Source organism: Micropterus salmoides, unplaced genomic scaffold, assembly GCF_014851395.1.
Source record: "Micropterus salmoides isolate LMB-PRFRI ecotype aquatic unplaced genomic scaffold, ASM1485139v1 Ms_hic_scaffold_19, whole genome shotgun sequence".
Taxonomy (NCBI): domain Eukaryota; kingdom Metazoa; phylum Chordata; class Actinopteri; order Centrarchiformes; family Centrarchidae; genus Micropterus; species Micropterus salmoides.
The window spans coordinates 20,074,711-20,091,473 of NW_024041039.1; the positions used below are offsets into that span (position 1 = coordinate 20,074,711).

A 16,763-nucleotide genomic window follows, 5' to 3' on the forward strand; every position below is an offset into this window, starting at 1 on the left:
ATCACCTTTGGTGCTTTTGAAAATCACAAGGATGAGGAGTGAAGCGACAAATGACAGTGAATGCAGGGTAGCGTGGTGATCCAGTGGATAGCACTGTGGCCTCACAGCAACAAGGATGTGGGTTCAAACCCTGGTTGGAGTGGGTCCCCACTGCTCCCTTGAGAGATGGGTTAAATGCAGAGAATGAATTTCACAACATGTATGTGACAATAAAGTATCTTCTTCTTCTTAAAGAGTTGCTAAAAAGGAATGTGACAGAGGTTTTCTCTGCACATGGCTTTGTGTGGCTACAGACCAGACCCAGACAGATACAATGAGCCCACCCGATCTGGAGAGCAGGTGAGAGAGCAACAGCACAGTGGGAGATGTCTAGAGCAGTGATGCTGGCATTCTGACAATGACCACCAGACATATCGGGCTTGAGGATTTATAATAATAATAATAACTTATAGCTATATTTATATAGCACTTATCAATCAAAAGTACAAAGATAAACACAGGGTGAAAAAAGGGCACGTAACACCACTGTAAAGATAAAATAAATGAGGACAATGCAAGACACAAATACAAATGGAAATGGAAATCACAAGTAGGCAAAACAGATTTCCTATAAACAAGAGACTAGAATAAACAACAACTTTATATGACTAAAATAAACACCGTAAGATAAAACAGGCATCTCAGATAATATCTGGATATGCCTTACCTGACTGTGTCTTTTCCAAGACGCTCTGACTTCAGTGATGAGATGCATATCTTACACTTAGGGAGGAATGAAGGGAAAACAATGTCCTCTGGGCAAAAAATTATTATTATTATTCATTTGTGGGATCTGTCATTCTTGGAATCTAACAGATAATTATCTAATAACGTTTTGGGTTCATGACCAGCCACACCAAAGCCATTTCCTTGATAATGCATTGTTGTTCTGACACAAACCAATTTAAATGTAAACAGCAACTCTCTGAAGGGAAGCAGGCAGTCATCTCTGAAAATGCAGCAGTGTTTGGATGCAACAGAATATAATATAGAACACAGTGTTTGCAAAGCATGTCATCCTAATGAATATGTGTGTTTCTTCTTCTGTTCATTGTTCCGTTTCTTAAAAGTGTTAGTCAGTGTTAGTATAACAAAGGTGTTAGTGTGCTGTCTTTCCATGAAGCTCAAATCCACCCACCCATTAGGAATTGTCAGTGTTAAGTGAGTCTATAGATTCTCCACCTCCAGCTTGTATTTCACATGTTTATGCCAAGATGTATATGTGGGAGTAACTCCAAAACCAGCCTGTAGTGTAGCAGCGCGCACAGCTGCACAACCGAGAAATGGTCATTACAAACCTACTAATTTGTTCAATGGATGCTTGCACAAAAGCCACTCATGGCAGCCTAAAAACAGAAGCTTGTCCAGTTCTGACAGAGGTTTTATCTTCTCCTGCTCTATTCAGTCTCATAATAATGCTTCGTTGACAAACTTCAAGCCAGGCCAAACATTGTTTTTCCTGTCTCAGTAGTAACCCGATGGAAGAAGGGTACTCTCCGGAACCACCTCAATGAAACATACTGTATGTGTTTTATTTGCAAAGCTTTCCTGTATTAGCAGCTCTTTACTCTGCTGTTTACTGTGAGTGTTGTGTGTCTCGGGCAGTTGAAGCCCTGCACTGTAAAGAGCAGAAGTGGCTGTGACACTTTTGTTTAACTGGCTATGTGGAAAGACAGGCAGGAAAACACTGATCAGTCACCCACAGACACCCTTGGCCTTCCTACTATTGAGGGCACCTGAGGTCAACCACTTTTAAAAAGTCACAAAGCTTTGGTTTCTTTCTTCCATCACTTTTCTCTCCTCTCTGTAGAAAACTCTAATTTCTTGCTCTCTTCCAACCGGCTGGTACTGGTTAAAAGCATTTCTGGCCATTAATGCTCCAGCCAGTGGGGCACTTTTTTATTGCCCCATTCATGAACACTCAAACACTGACATGCCAGTAATTGGCCAGTGATTTTTTTTTTCGTGCCATACATCTCAAGTAGCAATAATGGCTCACTTATGTTTGTGCAAGTTTATGATACAGTTGCCATTTCAAGCAAATATTTTTCTTCTCTGAGTGGGGTGTCGTATAAGTATTAAAACATACAGTGGAATAAACATGGAAGGGAAGTAAGTCTATCCATAATTTCTACCAAGTGTGTCACTAGTTTATCCATACGATTACGTGCAAAAATAAACACATAGCAAACACATGGCCTTTTAATTATCTTCCTTCACCATTTAGAGGTGAAGGTCAAGTCCATAGGGCCGTGACTTGCTACATGCATGTCAAAGGACAAAACATGCAGTCCTGCAGGGGGGCAGCGAGGCTGGAATGTGTCCATGGTGCCTGGGGTCTCCTGTCCTTTGGTAGGACATGATTTGACATGTCTGGGTAATTGAGGAACTTTGAACATGAGCAGATTTGTCTGGTAGAGATGTATATCAGCAACTGAGTCCTGGCGAGGGGCTGGACAGTTTCAGAGGGGAATACAGATGATCGATGAAGAGTGTTTGGGGAGGAATGTGATTTTGTCTCGAGTGACTCAGCGGGATGTGGGGAAGATGTGAAGACAGCTGCACTGACATAATATTCTTTCTGTCTCAGGCCCGAGATGGGTCACACAGTTGTGCAAGCTTTATGTACCAAAATTTTAATACAGGTAATATAGGTGTAATATATAGGAATATATGAATTATTTAATTTGAGACCGGACTGAGCTTTGTATCTGTGGTTCTCAAAGCAAAGTTGCAAACATTTTGGGAAATATTATAATATAATTGCTTGTTTGTGTTTTTTGCCAAGGATTAGATGAGTACTACTGTAATGTCTGGATGCTATATATTAGTTCAGCCAACTAACCTGGCGATCAACATTTCATATCTTGCCTTGCTTTTAAAAAAAGATAAAGCTTGCAAACTCATTCCTTGCCTTGTGATGGTGCAGTGCACAAGATGCATGCCTTTGGTGTGAGAGACCAGGGTTCAACTCCCCACTGTGACATGTGCACCAATGTGTCCCTGAGCAAGACACTTTACCCCTAGTTGCTCCAGAGATGTGCGACCTCTGACAAGAAAAGCAATTGTAAGTTGGATAAAAGCAACAGCTAAATGAATAATTGTCATGTAATGTTGCCATTCTTGCCAGTTCACTTACCTTAGCAGGCTCTGATAAATACTCTGTAACCTACTGCCCAGCCACAAACAACCAGCACACAGAGTTAGTGGTTAGCTAGTGAACGTAGTGGAGCATTTAGCAGCTAAATAGCCAGATAGTTCCCTCAGGAGTTAGTGAAGGCTAAAATGAGAGTGAATATTGGACTTACATTCATCGAGTGGACTCAGAAATCACTCTAAATGAATGATAATGTTGCTCCAGGTCTGCAGGATATACAATTGTTTGCTAGCAATTTGAAAAAATAATTAAAAAAATATTAACTTTATTAAGTGATAATATGTGAATGATGTGTTTACAGCTTGTTTCGCTGCCCCCAAATAGCCAAAAAAACTATTACAATTACATTTAGTTTGTAGCTCACTTCTGCTATGTAGCAGACAATATACAGTAATACAAAAACATGGTAAATGGTAGATAGTAATAAACTATAAGCAATCAAGCAGTACCATTAAATTATTTCTTTATTAAAGATAAATTAATTGTTAATTTTTCATCGTTATGACTTACATCAGAATCAAGGACAGAATAACTGGGTCAGTATCGTTCTTAAAGGCCAGGGACATTCTGTTCAGTGTGGCATGACAGCTAGAAACATGAGTGCACATGGTCAGGGAATGATGACAATGAGTTCTATTCAACCCAGAGATTTAAGGTCTGGTTTTCCTGGACACATTTTTGGAATAATGCTCATGTCATGAAAGGTAATGAGTTGATATTACTGGAACAAATTGAATGTAGAGTTGCAGCTGACTAAACAAAGTACAGCATTCTCACACCAAGACATGGCAAATGTCCATGAACACTCGTGCATAGGTAAATTAGCCATGTCTTACTTTATTACGATAAAGGAACTGAAAGTTTACATAGCCAAATAATTTGAAGTCAGAAATTACGGTTGCAGTTGCCAGATAACACATCACTCCCATGAATAGCTATTGGCATTTTTTGAAACCTTTTCCTTATAACCTAGTTTAAGAAGGTTGGCTTCTCTCCTTGAACTCACATTCACTCCCGGAAGGCTGCCTGTGAGGAGTCTGACTTATCAGTAGAAAAACAGCAAATTTTTCCAACTGGAAGTGTTTTTTCCCGGACAGCTTCCAACTAGACACAGGGGACAACCACAGCCATGAAGTATATTATTATGAAGTGCCACTGCTATCACAGGTCATGCATTAGTGCAACACGCTGTCTGGATTTGTCAAGAACTGAGTTTGAAGTCTTGAAGTGCAGTAAAGGATGTTCGTAATGCCAACAAATTTAGGGAGGATGTTAGGAAGATATCAGCAGTTAAGCTGAAAAATATTCTTTCGTCACTACTGTAATAATAGCCACATGTGACCTCGATACTGCCAGTAGTCTACTATCCGATTGGTTGTCTGTGTGCACGCATGAATGCAAATCTGTGCATATTCTTGACTTTGGTTTTATATACATTTAACCATACAGTCTGAAATCATATATACATTTTCTAAATCACACATACATTATGTCCGTGTCTTTCTACAGAATGAGTCACCAGACCTTACTGAGGAGCAGTTACTTGGTCTGCTGGATGAATGTGAGCTGACAGAGAGCTGGATCCAGGATCTTGAAACGAATGACACCACGAGACCCTAAAAAAGACTCGGATGGGCCTAATCCATCTGACGCCCTGCTGTCAGAACGGCTATCAAAAGATGCATTATTGCTTGGATGTCACTATCAGACTATTTGGGAGTTGTAAGAGAAAAACGAATGATTCTAAACTTATTTAATTGACATAACTAACCTGTCTTATATATAGTAACATAAACTGATTTTGAACATGTTTCACAGTGTGTCTGTAAAGGAAAACCTAACTTTTGGTTAATTGGTAAACTGAGAATGAGAACTGTTATTTTTGTCCTAATTGGTCTCCATGTTTTCAACATGTGGCTGGATTATGTCCCATTTTTTAAATTTGTGTTTATGGCTCTGCATGAGGAAACAGAGCAGCAGGGCCACCCTTTGTATTAACCTAAGTATCATAGATGAGAACAGAAAATTGGTGTCATTAAATCTAATAACTGGGTACGGTGGCCGCAGAATGTTCTATTGCGCACATAAACACTCAGCTGATAGCACCGTGTCTGTGGGGTCAAGTCTGAACACTATATTGTATGAACTTTAAGCCTTCTACCATGAAATGTCTCTGTTAATATTAGTAAATGTGTGGTCAAGCATCCAAAGTGGCTGTTAATGAGGATACAGGGATGATGTGTGCTCCACAGGAGTGATAGTCAGATCTAGTTCAGCTCCCAGGATTTCTTTGATTCTGAAATTGGGCCCTGTTTGGAGCTGGACCTCCTTCCAGCTTAATTTTCATTTTAAAATACAAGATTCCATTGGCAAAAGATGGTCAGATTTGAGAATTATTTTTTACTATACTTTGGTTTGTTTGTAGAGATGTTGCCGCGGCTCCTGTTTGGTCCCGCTTGCACAGTGTGAGTAGCCAGTCTGCACCTGGTTGACCTCAGCCCAGAGGTCCCACCTTTCCTCTCTCTGGCTCTGGACACCCACAGGCTTGTTCGTCTCACTCTTCACCTCACCCACACATTCTGACCCTGTTTAAAGGGCAGGAATTATCTCACATTCCTCTGGACTGAAAACTCGTCGGCCAGGTGAGCCTCCAAGGTCAAACTCCAATGAACCTGCAGAACTATACGTCGGGGAATGTTATCAGACAGCTCAGCACACGTCCAAAAAAGCACATGCAAACACTGACTGAGCGCACTAGATTAGCCTTTTTCAAAACTTATAATAATTTCATAGCTACAAATGCAGTATATGTAGCATTTAGTCCATCTGACAAATACCATCTATGTAATTGAGACAATATGTTTTTAGTAGGGAAGATATACCACACGTTTGGGGTAATGGAAACAGTGAGGTCAGTGTGGTAAGAATGAGGTCACTTCTAATGTAAAGAGACCTGCAGCATACTGAGACTGTCTGGTTTTTCTGGCAGGACTCTCACTGGTGCCTTAGATTACAGCTCTTTCTGGCCCTGTGAAAGATCTCAATTAGCAGTCTGATTTCTGTTTGCTGATGATATACGGGTGCAGGGTCTTACAGCGTAACAGTCCGCAAGCTACAGACCTAGTCTAGGGATACCTCATCTACTTTGACAAGTTTTATTGAACTATAGAATTTCAATGCACATTCTTACTGACAAGAGTGGACCACAGCCATAAGGTAAGTTCATTTGCCCAAAGAGAGTGAATTTATCACAGAATGCAAACGTCCTTATGTGTACTTCTCACATGCAGTGTTGTCATTTGAATGTGTAAGGAGGTGCCTGTGTAATGTGTTATCAGATCTGTATGGATATGCTGTTTAAGTGGGTTATACTTCATATTGAGTTTTCCTGCTGTTGACTCTCAAGGATACTCCCTTTCTCCAAGGCTTCACTAGACTCAACTAATAAATTCCAGTCGCTTGACACAGCATGGCTCGGCTCCCTTTGCTGTTCTAGGGAGAAGACCTCAATCAAAGGAGATATGATGTCCAGAAATCACAGAATTTTAGGTCTTTAGCCATTCAACTGACTAACTTTCTTTGTGCAAAAAGACACCAAGTGACAAAGATACTTTTTTTCCTGAAGTGTTTATTGTTCACTTGACATTACACAATACCATGTAGGAGTATAAACAGCACATTGGGTAGAAACTATAGTACAAAGTTTATAGAAAAGCTTCACTAAAATTTTAAAAAGACACATACAAAAAACAAAATAACAAAGACATCCTCATGTCAGTGTGCAAATAAGTTTATACAGACATAAACGCTTCCATATGAGGACACGCTTCCAGATAAATTATTTAAATAGCAGATATCTACACAAATGAAATAACCTCGACATAAAACAAACATAATAATTTATCAAAAAATACACAGGAAATACATATAGCTCAACATCGTCAAGACAACATTTCTTTAATCCTTTACGTTCCTGTTTGGGCTTCTTTCGCTACAAAAATATCTTATATACAGCATATAAATGATACTAAAGTCTTGGATAAAAAAAAGAAGCCAACCAATTTATACTCTGTTGCTAAGACAAGTGATTCTTGTGTATCGCTGGCCTCAATACAAAAAGAATTAATGAGGTAATATTTGTACATAAAGGGTTTCCTTTGATTTTGTCAGAAATGTACACATAAGCTCATGCACACCAGTCATGCACACTGTGCAGAAGCAGAATATTTAGAGATACTGTTAGTGATGATGCCTATCTTTTACTTTTTTCAAATGTAATGCTATAGTGGATATTGATTTCAGATAATTGGATGGGGTTGCTGACAACATTGTAAGATGGAAAGATGCAGAGGTGAGCGAGAATTAAAGCCTTTATGATGAATATGTAAATAAAAATAGCCATACTAACAATGGTTTACCCATGACAGGAAATAGACTAGCCCTCACTGTAAAAAATTATAGATATTAACAAAATATTTGCTATTAATTACTGTCCCAAAGCAGTATTCAGTGTACCTGCTTTGTGGCCCTGTGCTGTCCTGAATTTTGTGCTCTCTTCGTTTTCTTCTAGTGCTCTTTCCTGAGAAGACGAATGTTTTAGGCCAGCCCTAAGTATATACAGGTCTTGCATGAAAGTGGGGTGAGGGTCCATTAAAAGTCAAAAATCAAAAATAAACAATTTACGCAGTCATATCTTCATAACAATGCTTTTTGGGTGGCACACATGCACAAACACGCAAACAACATTCACTCTCTTTGATAGTAACAGTCAGTCCATACTGTCCATGGTCCCTCAACAGTTCCTTCAAGGGTTGTATTTAACCCGGCCCAAGAAAGTTCTCCCACTGCTTTCTTCACACTAATAAAAGTATTTTTGAGTCCACAGCAGATGTATATTAATGCTCAAAAATATATATATTTTAAATTAAAAACATGGTCCCTCATCCAGAGAGGAATATCGACAACAGTTCAGGTGTGCAAAGCAATAAAATGTGCGCCTCCCCCTTCAATGCAGAGCAACAAAGTGAGAGGGCCAATTTCTTCAGAGCAGAGCTGCGCTCACAATTTGAGTTTGGTGCAGTGGTGCAGAATCGTCATTGAACTTTCATTTGGCTTAAAGTCCTGAGGTCAGTTTACCTCATGTTAGCTCACTTGCTCGTCATTCCTCCAATGTGCATTTCTCAAAAGAAAAAGAGATATCGATCCAGGTCTCATATTATATATTCATACTGACAGACTGATTCTGTCTGGAAGAGTGTGTGGTCCAATTATGTATCTGAAAGAAATTAAAGAAAGAAAACATGTTATAAATAAAGTCTATGGTGGGGAAACCATTTAAATGTAAAATATTTACCCATCACTCGTTCTTACCTCTGCATTCGTATTTGAGGTCAGAGAAGTAAACCATCTCTTGAGAGAAGACGTACAACCCTAGTCGCCCACCAGCATACGTCTTGTCATAGATGTTTCCAGAATCTGCCATGATTCTCTTTCCTTCATACATGACCACTCTAAAACAATCACATTTGATCACATGAGCTCATTGCCATTTTAATTTAAATCGTGCAGATCTGTAATTGAATGTAAGGCTATGCTTTTGAAGCTTTGAACTCACCTAATAAGTCCAGTCTTGGGTCTGTGGGTCAGATGCCATCTGTAGGCAGTGAAGTCCTTCCAGCCAATGTTCTTGGGGTCGTGCCACAGAGTGCGCACCTGAAAAGGATGAATTGCAATGGTTAAAATGAGAAAAGAGTCAATATTGTGTTAAAATATGTCTCGAGCCCTGAGTCAATTAATCTATTCTCACCTGTCCTGCGGTGTCTCCGGTGTGCCACAGGGCGTTCCTCAGATGCTCACCAGGCCCGGTGGTGGAGTTGACCACTTTGATTGACAGGCCAGAGTAGCCTTGAGCTCTTGTGGGTGTGTGGGACCAGTAGGTCTGTGTAATCTGTTTCCACATCACTGTGTAGAAGCGTGAACTGGACTGGTAGCCAAACACAAATCCAGCATAGTCGTCATCTCTGTCCGTGTTGATGAAGAATGTTCCACTGAAGTCCACTGCGCTGAACTCATCGTAACCTGAATTAACATAAGATTTGGTTAAGAATCGGTCCACGACCACTTTGTGTTCATGTACTTGCAACAAGATGTCTCTCAGTATATTGCGTACCAACAGCAATGCCAGGATCACAGTTGACAGTCTGCACCAATTCCTTGCCCTGATGCCGGACCACCCAGTTGGGGTCAATCTGGGAGGTACCCTTGGGGTCCAGAGGAACCATTTGAAATCTGCGGAAGTCTGTTTCACTGATGGCAAAGTTCTCCGGACACACGTCATAGATGTCCAAGACATTGTCTTGGTCAAAGTCGTCTTTGCACACATCACCACGGCCATCACCTGAAAGGAAAATATGGACATGAAAGTCACAAAGATAGAAACTATGGACAAAATGCTGCAAAACTAGACCCCTATTTGTCTGGTAAAAGGCACCAATGTTTCAAAAGACCACATATGACACAATGTTGAGAGACTCACCATCAGAGTCCACCTGGTCAGGGTTAAAAGCCAGCCTACAGTTGTCTTTGTCATCAGGAATGCCGTCATTGTCATCATCATGGTCGCAGGCGTCACCCTTGCCATCCTTGTCGTGGTCTGCCTGGTTGGAGTTGGATATATAGGGGCAGTTGTCCAAATTGTTCTGGTGACCGTCCTCGTCAATGTCCTGGTTGTTGTCGCACTTGTCTCCTATGAGATCTGAGTCAGAGTCGATCTGTAGGAAAACAGAATTCCTTTATGATGAGATTTCCCAAAGCCCCACTCTCACACTATAAGACTCTTGTCCTCACTTCAAATAACTCCTTTCACTGTTTTTCACCAGCCTCAATATGAGAGGTGTTTCTCGGGACATGATTTAAATGTACCCCTTGTTTTCAGGTATGCAAGCAATGTCCTTTTAGACAAGTGTCCAGTGTCCTTGCACCTCAGCAAAATTACCCATTTAGATTTGTTCCAAAGTTTGACAGAGAAGAGAAGAGAGGGGAGAGCTGCATTCTTTTCTCAAGCTGTCACATTCCTCTCTTTCATTAAAGCAGGTGCAAATTGTGGCCTTGAGGGAACTCCTACATAGTTCCATGATAGGTCAAACTCAGGATGGCTTGTATTGAAAAGATGAGACGTTACCTGATCAGGGTTGTGCTCCAGAGGGCAGTTGTCACAATGGTCTCCCACCCCGTCCCTGTCAGTGTCTCTCTGGTCAGCGTTGTAAACATATGGACAATTGTCGTCCTCGTTCAGAATGCCTGTTGAGTGGAAACATGCTTATCTTAGTCTTTAGGACTGTGAAGATGCCTTTTAAGGCTAAGAAAAGGCATTAAAGATAATTTGGATGGAATTTGGACAGATCCTCTTACCATCACCATCAATGTCAATAGCGCAGGCATCACCCTCTCCATTGTTGTCAGTGTCAGTTTGGTCAGTGTTAGCCTCAAACACACAGTTGTCACATCGGTCGCCAACGTCATCTCTGTCTGCGTCATACTGGGCAGGGTTGTAAACTCTTGGGCAGTTGTCCTAAATTTATAGGGAAATATTAAAAGCACAATTAAATGACTAAACTGGGTCAACTACATTACTCAAATAAATGATATTTATAGGAACAAAACTTTGGTTTTCAAGTCTTGTTTTTTTTTCTCTCTAGCTTCTGCTGGAATGTAATATTCCACTGCTAGCTGGTCATTTTTTACCACAGCATTTTTCTTGCCCAACTTTCCGAATCTACAATAAGAATTATGGGCTACAAGCCACTTTGTCCTCAATCCTGGCTTTATGCTGAAATTATATTATACTATTCCTATGCTTCTTGCTTTCCATTCTCTGGTGAAAGCACACAAACATAGACATAGCCTTTACATTCCTATTGCCCAAAGGAAAGATGGCTACTGCTGATTGCTATGTCTGGTCTCTGAGAAAAGCACAGTTTGGAGCTAAAAAAAACCCTGCTGTGATGACTCACCCTATCATCGGGGATACCATCATTGTCATCATCATGGTCACATTCATCACCCAGGCCATCTTTATCATGATCTTCCTGGCCAGAGTTAGGAAGGCTGGGGCAGTTATCCTATAAAGGAACAAAAGGGCGGTTAAGGAGATAATCATCACAATAATAGAGTGCAGATGGGTTATAATGGCCTTTTGTATTTCTGTTCATGTGGGGTCTGGATACCTTCTTGCAGTGGTAGGTGGCGTTCTCCACACACAGCAGGTCAGTGTTGGGCCATCCGTCCAGGTCACTGTCCTCTCCGCAAATACGGCCATTCCCGGCATACCCTGGCTTGCACTCGCAGCGGAACATGGACTCAGAGAAAACGCCCAAGTAGATGCAGTTTGCATTTTTATGGCAGTCGTGGCTACCATCTTGGCAAGGGTTACGGGGTTTGCAAACCTAAAGAAAATTACAGAGAATTAAAAAAAGGCAAGCAGCTAGCCTACTAGCTACAAGCACAGCGAGTCAGTAATAACTCAAACCTGTTTTTTAGCAGTTGCCTGTTCCACTCCTCTTCCAAAGGGCTGAGGACCAGAGAAACGTGAGGGGCAGGGAAGACAGTTGTAACCGGGCTCAGTGTTCTCACAACGGTGGACTCCATTATGTGTATGGCAAGCATCTGGGACCTCTGCACACTCATCAATGTCTTTGCAAGTGATGCCGTTCCCAGTGTAGCCAAGTGGACACTTGCCACACCTGAAAGAGCCATCAGGGAAGCTGGTGCACTTTGTGCCGGCGAAGCATGGGTTGGAGAGACAACCATCTGTAGAGAAAAACAATTTTAGAGAAGAACTTTGAAAGTAATCTGTTGTGAGTAATGACTTATTTCTGAAATGTGTTAAATCTTAAATTCTTACTAATTGGGCAGTCCTGTTTGTTGCACACTTGAGACATAGTAGCATCACCAACGCAGTCCTTTCCTCCATATTTGGGGACAGGGTCAGAGCAGAGACGCTTGCGGTTCTGGATTCCCCCACCACAGGTAACTGTGCAGGTGTCCCACGGTGACCAAGGTCCCCAACCTCCATTGACTAAAAAGTATCATAAAAACAACATTTAATATGTTGCCCTGAATTCATCCAGTCCTAACATACTGTATATAATTGCTACTGAAATTCAACTCACTAGGACATGGTGACTTTTGGCAAATTTCAGTTTGACGTCCTTCTCCCTGGCAGTCCCTGCCACCCATCTGGGGTGTGGGGGAGTTGCAGAGGCGTATCCGCGTGATGACCCCCTCACCACAGGTCACAGAGCACGAAGACCAGGGAGACCAGTGGCTCCAACCACCATCCTGTTTGACTGTGAGTAACACATACAAAATTAATTCATCATGCTCTCAAACTGAGAATATTTATCATCACAATGGCTGTGTTAAGAATAATGAGTGACTTACAGCGTTTGTCACATTCCTGGGGGTAGCAATCACGGGTCTGGACAGAGGTGCCTTCACAGTTGCTATTGATGCGGTCACAGGAGCGTCCGCGCTGCTGGATGCCCCGACCGCAAGTCACCGAACAGTGGGTCCATTCAGACCAGGGGGACCAACCATCTTCTGCATAGTCGCTCGCTGTAGTGGAGAAGACATAAATTATGGGGATTGTTACCTTGGGGAAAAAGATATCAAGAAAGAAACAAAGAAAATAAAATGAAAAGTTGTCTAAGGTGCAGCAGATTTAAAAAGGAGCTTACGTGTTCCACAGCGAGGGCAGCACTCTCCGTCGGGCACTGTGGCGTTTGTGCATGGGATCAGAGGGCAGGAGATTTTGCGACACACAGTAGCAGAGTTCTGGATAGAGGAACAATCAAAATTAGTATTAATATTAGTAGTAAGTAGAATAATGAGTGAGCTGACTGGCTGACTGGCTGACTTGATACTGGTACTCTTCCAAGCCTAATTGTTCGATTTCACCATAGAGTGATCTTTATCAGGGACTCCTGCTGTGGTGATAGAAAACATAATCCTCTCCCACTAACGCCTGACTAATTACACAATATATGAACAAACTTCACTTGATGCTGCTTTGTTGATAGTTGAAAAGAAGTGTTGATGGCTTTCAGACAGAAGCAATGGAGGCGCTAACATAAACACCATTATCACTTCATTACATCAGGGAGACAGGAAACACAGCATTGTCTTTCCTCAGCTCAGTTCATGGCTGGTTTAAAGGTTGCATTCCAGCAGGTGTGATGACACTTACCTGGCAGGTGCACTCGGTGCAGCCATCCACAGTCCACTCATCTTTGTCCTTGTACACAATGCCGTTATGGAAGCAAATTCCACTATGGATGTTCATTTGATTCTTCAGCAGCGTGTTGTCCTCAGACTGGGGGGAAAAGAGAGAGGGAGATTGGGGGTTTGCTTAGGATGGAGGACGGAAAACTTCCACTTTGCCAAAGTTCCAATACAAATGAATCACCGACCGACACCGTGATTAAGACATTGCTTGACTCTAGCGAAGCAGTGCGAATACAACGGACAGCCAAACATATTTGTGTATTCACATGGGTATCATTAAGGACTTGGCCAGGGACTGCCATTACAGCGACAAGTGGCAACGTACTGGGAATGCATTAACTGAAAGCAGAGGGAAAGATGGAGAGGAGAGTAAAAGAGGGAGTGAATGATGACAAAGAGCAGACCCCGATGGCGTCAGGAGGAGCTTACCACTTTGCGGAGCTCATTCGACAGCTTTTTAACAACCACACCGAGTCCCTTGAGCTCCTTAAACATGCTGGCGATGTCTTCACAAGAGAAGCCGCAGACAGACTGCAGATCTGAATAGAGGGGAGAGGAGTCCAATAAATTACTTCACCTCTCTAAACGTTTACAGCTCACCAATAGAACACAAACTTGTCTCTTTGTGGAGGAGAGGTCTCACCTTTGGCTTTGTGGCCGGTGTAATCAGTCCTAATGGCAGGGCTGGAGCCATTGACTGGGTTGTCCAAGGTCATGACATCTGTTAAGCTAGCTGCAGGGGGGAAAGAGGAGAGGAAATTAATTTCTGTTTGCTGGAGCACAATGTGGTAGTTCATTTCTATTCTTATACATGCTTTCATATTTGCAGATCAATAAAGTCCACTTATTTAAGGAAAATTTATATATTTGATCTATATTTTCAGACTCACCTCCACTCTGGCAACCCTTATTTCTTAGTATGGCATCAAGAGTGGTCCCAAAGACAAAGCGTACATTTTGAAGCACTCCCTGAGGGACAATAAATTATATTTATTAAAATAATCGGTTATTCTGTGAGCACAAATTATAGTGCACTAAATATTATTTTTCATTATAAGACAGTAATTGAGATTCCATCTGAGCTAAAATACTGTTGAGCTTACCATGAATCTGTCCTTTACAGCTCCCTTTCCAATCCTGAGCCTGGCAATATCTGCCACCTCCTGGGACAGCACTTTATGGATTGGGAAATCCATCTCTGATGCACTGATTTCCTCACAGCCGACGTAAAGCTGCACTCTGTCATCCTGGACGAACAGTGTGATGTTCTTCCAGTGTCCAGTGGCCAAGTCTGCTTCCTCGATGGACACGACCTGCTGCTGGTCCATGGTGGAATAGACCACATCCAGAGTATTCGCCTTCCCGTTGGAAATAATCTCGAAAACAGGCCCTGATCCGTCATTCTTCTCGATGGTCAAAAGGCTGCCCCTGGTTTTCTTAAACTGCTTCAGGTTGACCAGGAGGAGGAAGCCCCTCTCAGCCTGAATGGAGTCGAGGAGGTCCCTGAGGGAGCTGTCGGGGACAGGGGGGATCAGGTCTGGGTTCAGGACCTTGTATGCAGGGCTGTAGGGGTCTTCACCTTTGACCAAACTCACTCCGTGGTGTCTCTTGTTTACCCGGGCCAGATCAAATAAGTCATACACACTGTTATCTTCCCGACTCTCTGCGGTCAAAGAAAAGAAAAGCATTGTTCAGTTTTTTCTCTCATGACAGTGTGCATGAAAATGCATAAAAACTAAAAAATAAGTGATATGATATATTTACTAGCACTATACACACGACCTGTAACATTATAACTAAAAACATGAAACATTTTAAGAATAAAACTGTCTTGAATATTATAAAAATAATATAGTGATACATGATCACTATTTGAGTGCTACAGTTAAGGTCACTATATTAGTGACTAATCTAACTATGAAGCGGCTATTAAAGTTTTTACAGGTAAAAAGACAATTATAGAACATTTTCCATTCTTACCTGCCAGTCTTGCGCCTTCACAGCTCCAAAGCATCAACAGCATAATGATGCCACACAGCATCATCTCGAAATCTCAAGTGCTCCCTATTGCAACCAAGAATGACAGACACGCCGTTACAGGACACATATAGGTACCTTGGCCTTAATAAATAATGGTAAATATTACAAAGAGTTTACAAACCTTTTAAAGAGAAAAAACCCTTTGAAAAACTAGATAAAAAAGAAGAAAAAAGTCCTCGCTTCCCCGAATATGTATCCTGTTTCTCTTCCTTTAGCTCTTGCAGAAGTTCGTTTTGGGTAGACAGTTACAAAGTGTCTATGAGCTTCTCTCCGGGTTTTATTGCGATGCTTAGACTTATTCTTCTGACTTATCCTGCCGATACAAGTGCTATTTAAACAGTTTGAGGACATTCCTGAGGTCCCGTCCGGACCAATGGGGTGGCTACAGGAGAGAAGGACGGACTTGTTTTCTTACCTCACAGCCAGTCAGAGTAATATCCGAGACGCACACACAGAGGGGAAAAATGCATTCCTTAGCTGAATTTCCATCACCGGACAAATATTTCATACACGCACCCGAGCCAAGACTTGGTCGTTTCCGGTCAAATAAAAGTTTAATTATTCGTCAAATACTCTTAGTTTATTAAACTGTTCTTTTCTACAAAAATAAATATATATGTAGATTTATTTTTTAATGCGTTTTAAAACAAGTAGCCTATGCCAATTAATTTGGTAGATTGGTAATTCAAAACCAGTTAGTTGAGTAGATTTAAAAGTCAAATAAAACATGAAATTACATTCCATGACCTACAGTCATGTATTAATTCCAGCTCATATTTATGACATACTGCAGCAGGCTATTTACTGGTTTATGGTGTGCTTCTCATTTAGCTATTCCTAGTATGGCCGCCAGGGGACTCATTGAGCAATGAATATGAGTGAAAACTGGTCTGGGAGAATGAGAGGTATGATGGGAGGATACTTGTTTGGAGGAATGTATGAGTGTCCACTTCAAGCCCGTTTGTGTGGTGGATTCAAATGTTTTGCCATATTTCATTATTAGTTTATTTGTTCAGACAGATTTTACTCCATATCCAGTGGTGGAAGAAGTACTCGAATCCTTTACTTGAAAAGTAAATGTGTCAGTTTACTTGTAAAAAATTCAAAATCCTACTTTAGAGTTATTTTCAGTTAAATTAAAAGTTATTGCAGAAAAATCTAAAACACATATGTAGCACATATGTAGTGCACACACTGTACACACATCTAAAACAAAAGGGGCCCCAGTTACACACTGAGTTTT

General features: G+C 41.4%; 2 protein-coding genes across 5 annotated transcripts in view; one reads left to right on the forward strand and one right to left on the reverse strand.

Moving 5' to 3' along the window:
• Positions 1-5,402, forward strand: part of fsip1 (fibrous sheath interacting protein 1) — a 35,731-nt gene extending 30,329 nt beyond the window's left edge. For all 4 annotated transcript variants that reach the window (XM_038728583.1, XM_038728586.1, XM_038728584.1 and 1 more), the window contains one exon: positions 4,706-5,402. In XM_038728583.1, coding sequence (XP_038584511.1) covers positions 4,706-4,816 — 111 coding nt within the window. In that variant the 3' untranslated portion in view covers positions 4,817-5,402. The remainder of the gene's footprint in view (positions 1-4,705) is intronic.
• Positions 5,403-6,806: 1,404 nt separating this feature from the next.
• On the reverse strand, positions 6,807-15,831 carry LOC119910151 (thrombospondin-1-like). Its single transcript, XM_038728573.1, has 22 exons — positions 15,642-15,831; positions 15,461-15,544; positions 14,584-15,143; positions 14,371-14,449; positions 14,124-14,213; positions 13,910-14,019; positions 13,443-13,568; positions 12,934-13,030; positions 12,638-12,811; positions 12,367-12,543; positions 12,099-12,272; positions 11,724-12,004; positions 11,422-11,640; positions 11,209-11,316; positions 10,607-10,766; positions 10,377-10,495; positions 9,732-9,966; positions 9,366-9,593; positions 9,003-9,274; positions 8,811-8,908; positions 8,567-8,706; positions 6,807-8,471 (listed from the first exon to the last, which is right to left on the reverse strand). Exons 2-22 carry the CDS (start codon positions 15,522-15,524, stop codon positions 8,464-8,466), a joined length of 3,519 nt encoding a protein of 1,172 aa, XP_038584501.1. The 5' UTR covers positions 15,525-15,544; positions 15,642-15,831; the 3' UTR covers positions 6,807-8,463.
• Positions 15,832-16,763: the final 932 nt, after the last annotated feature.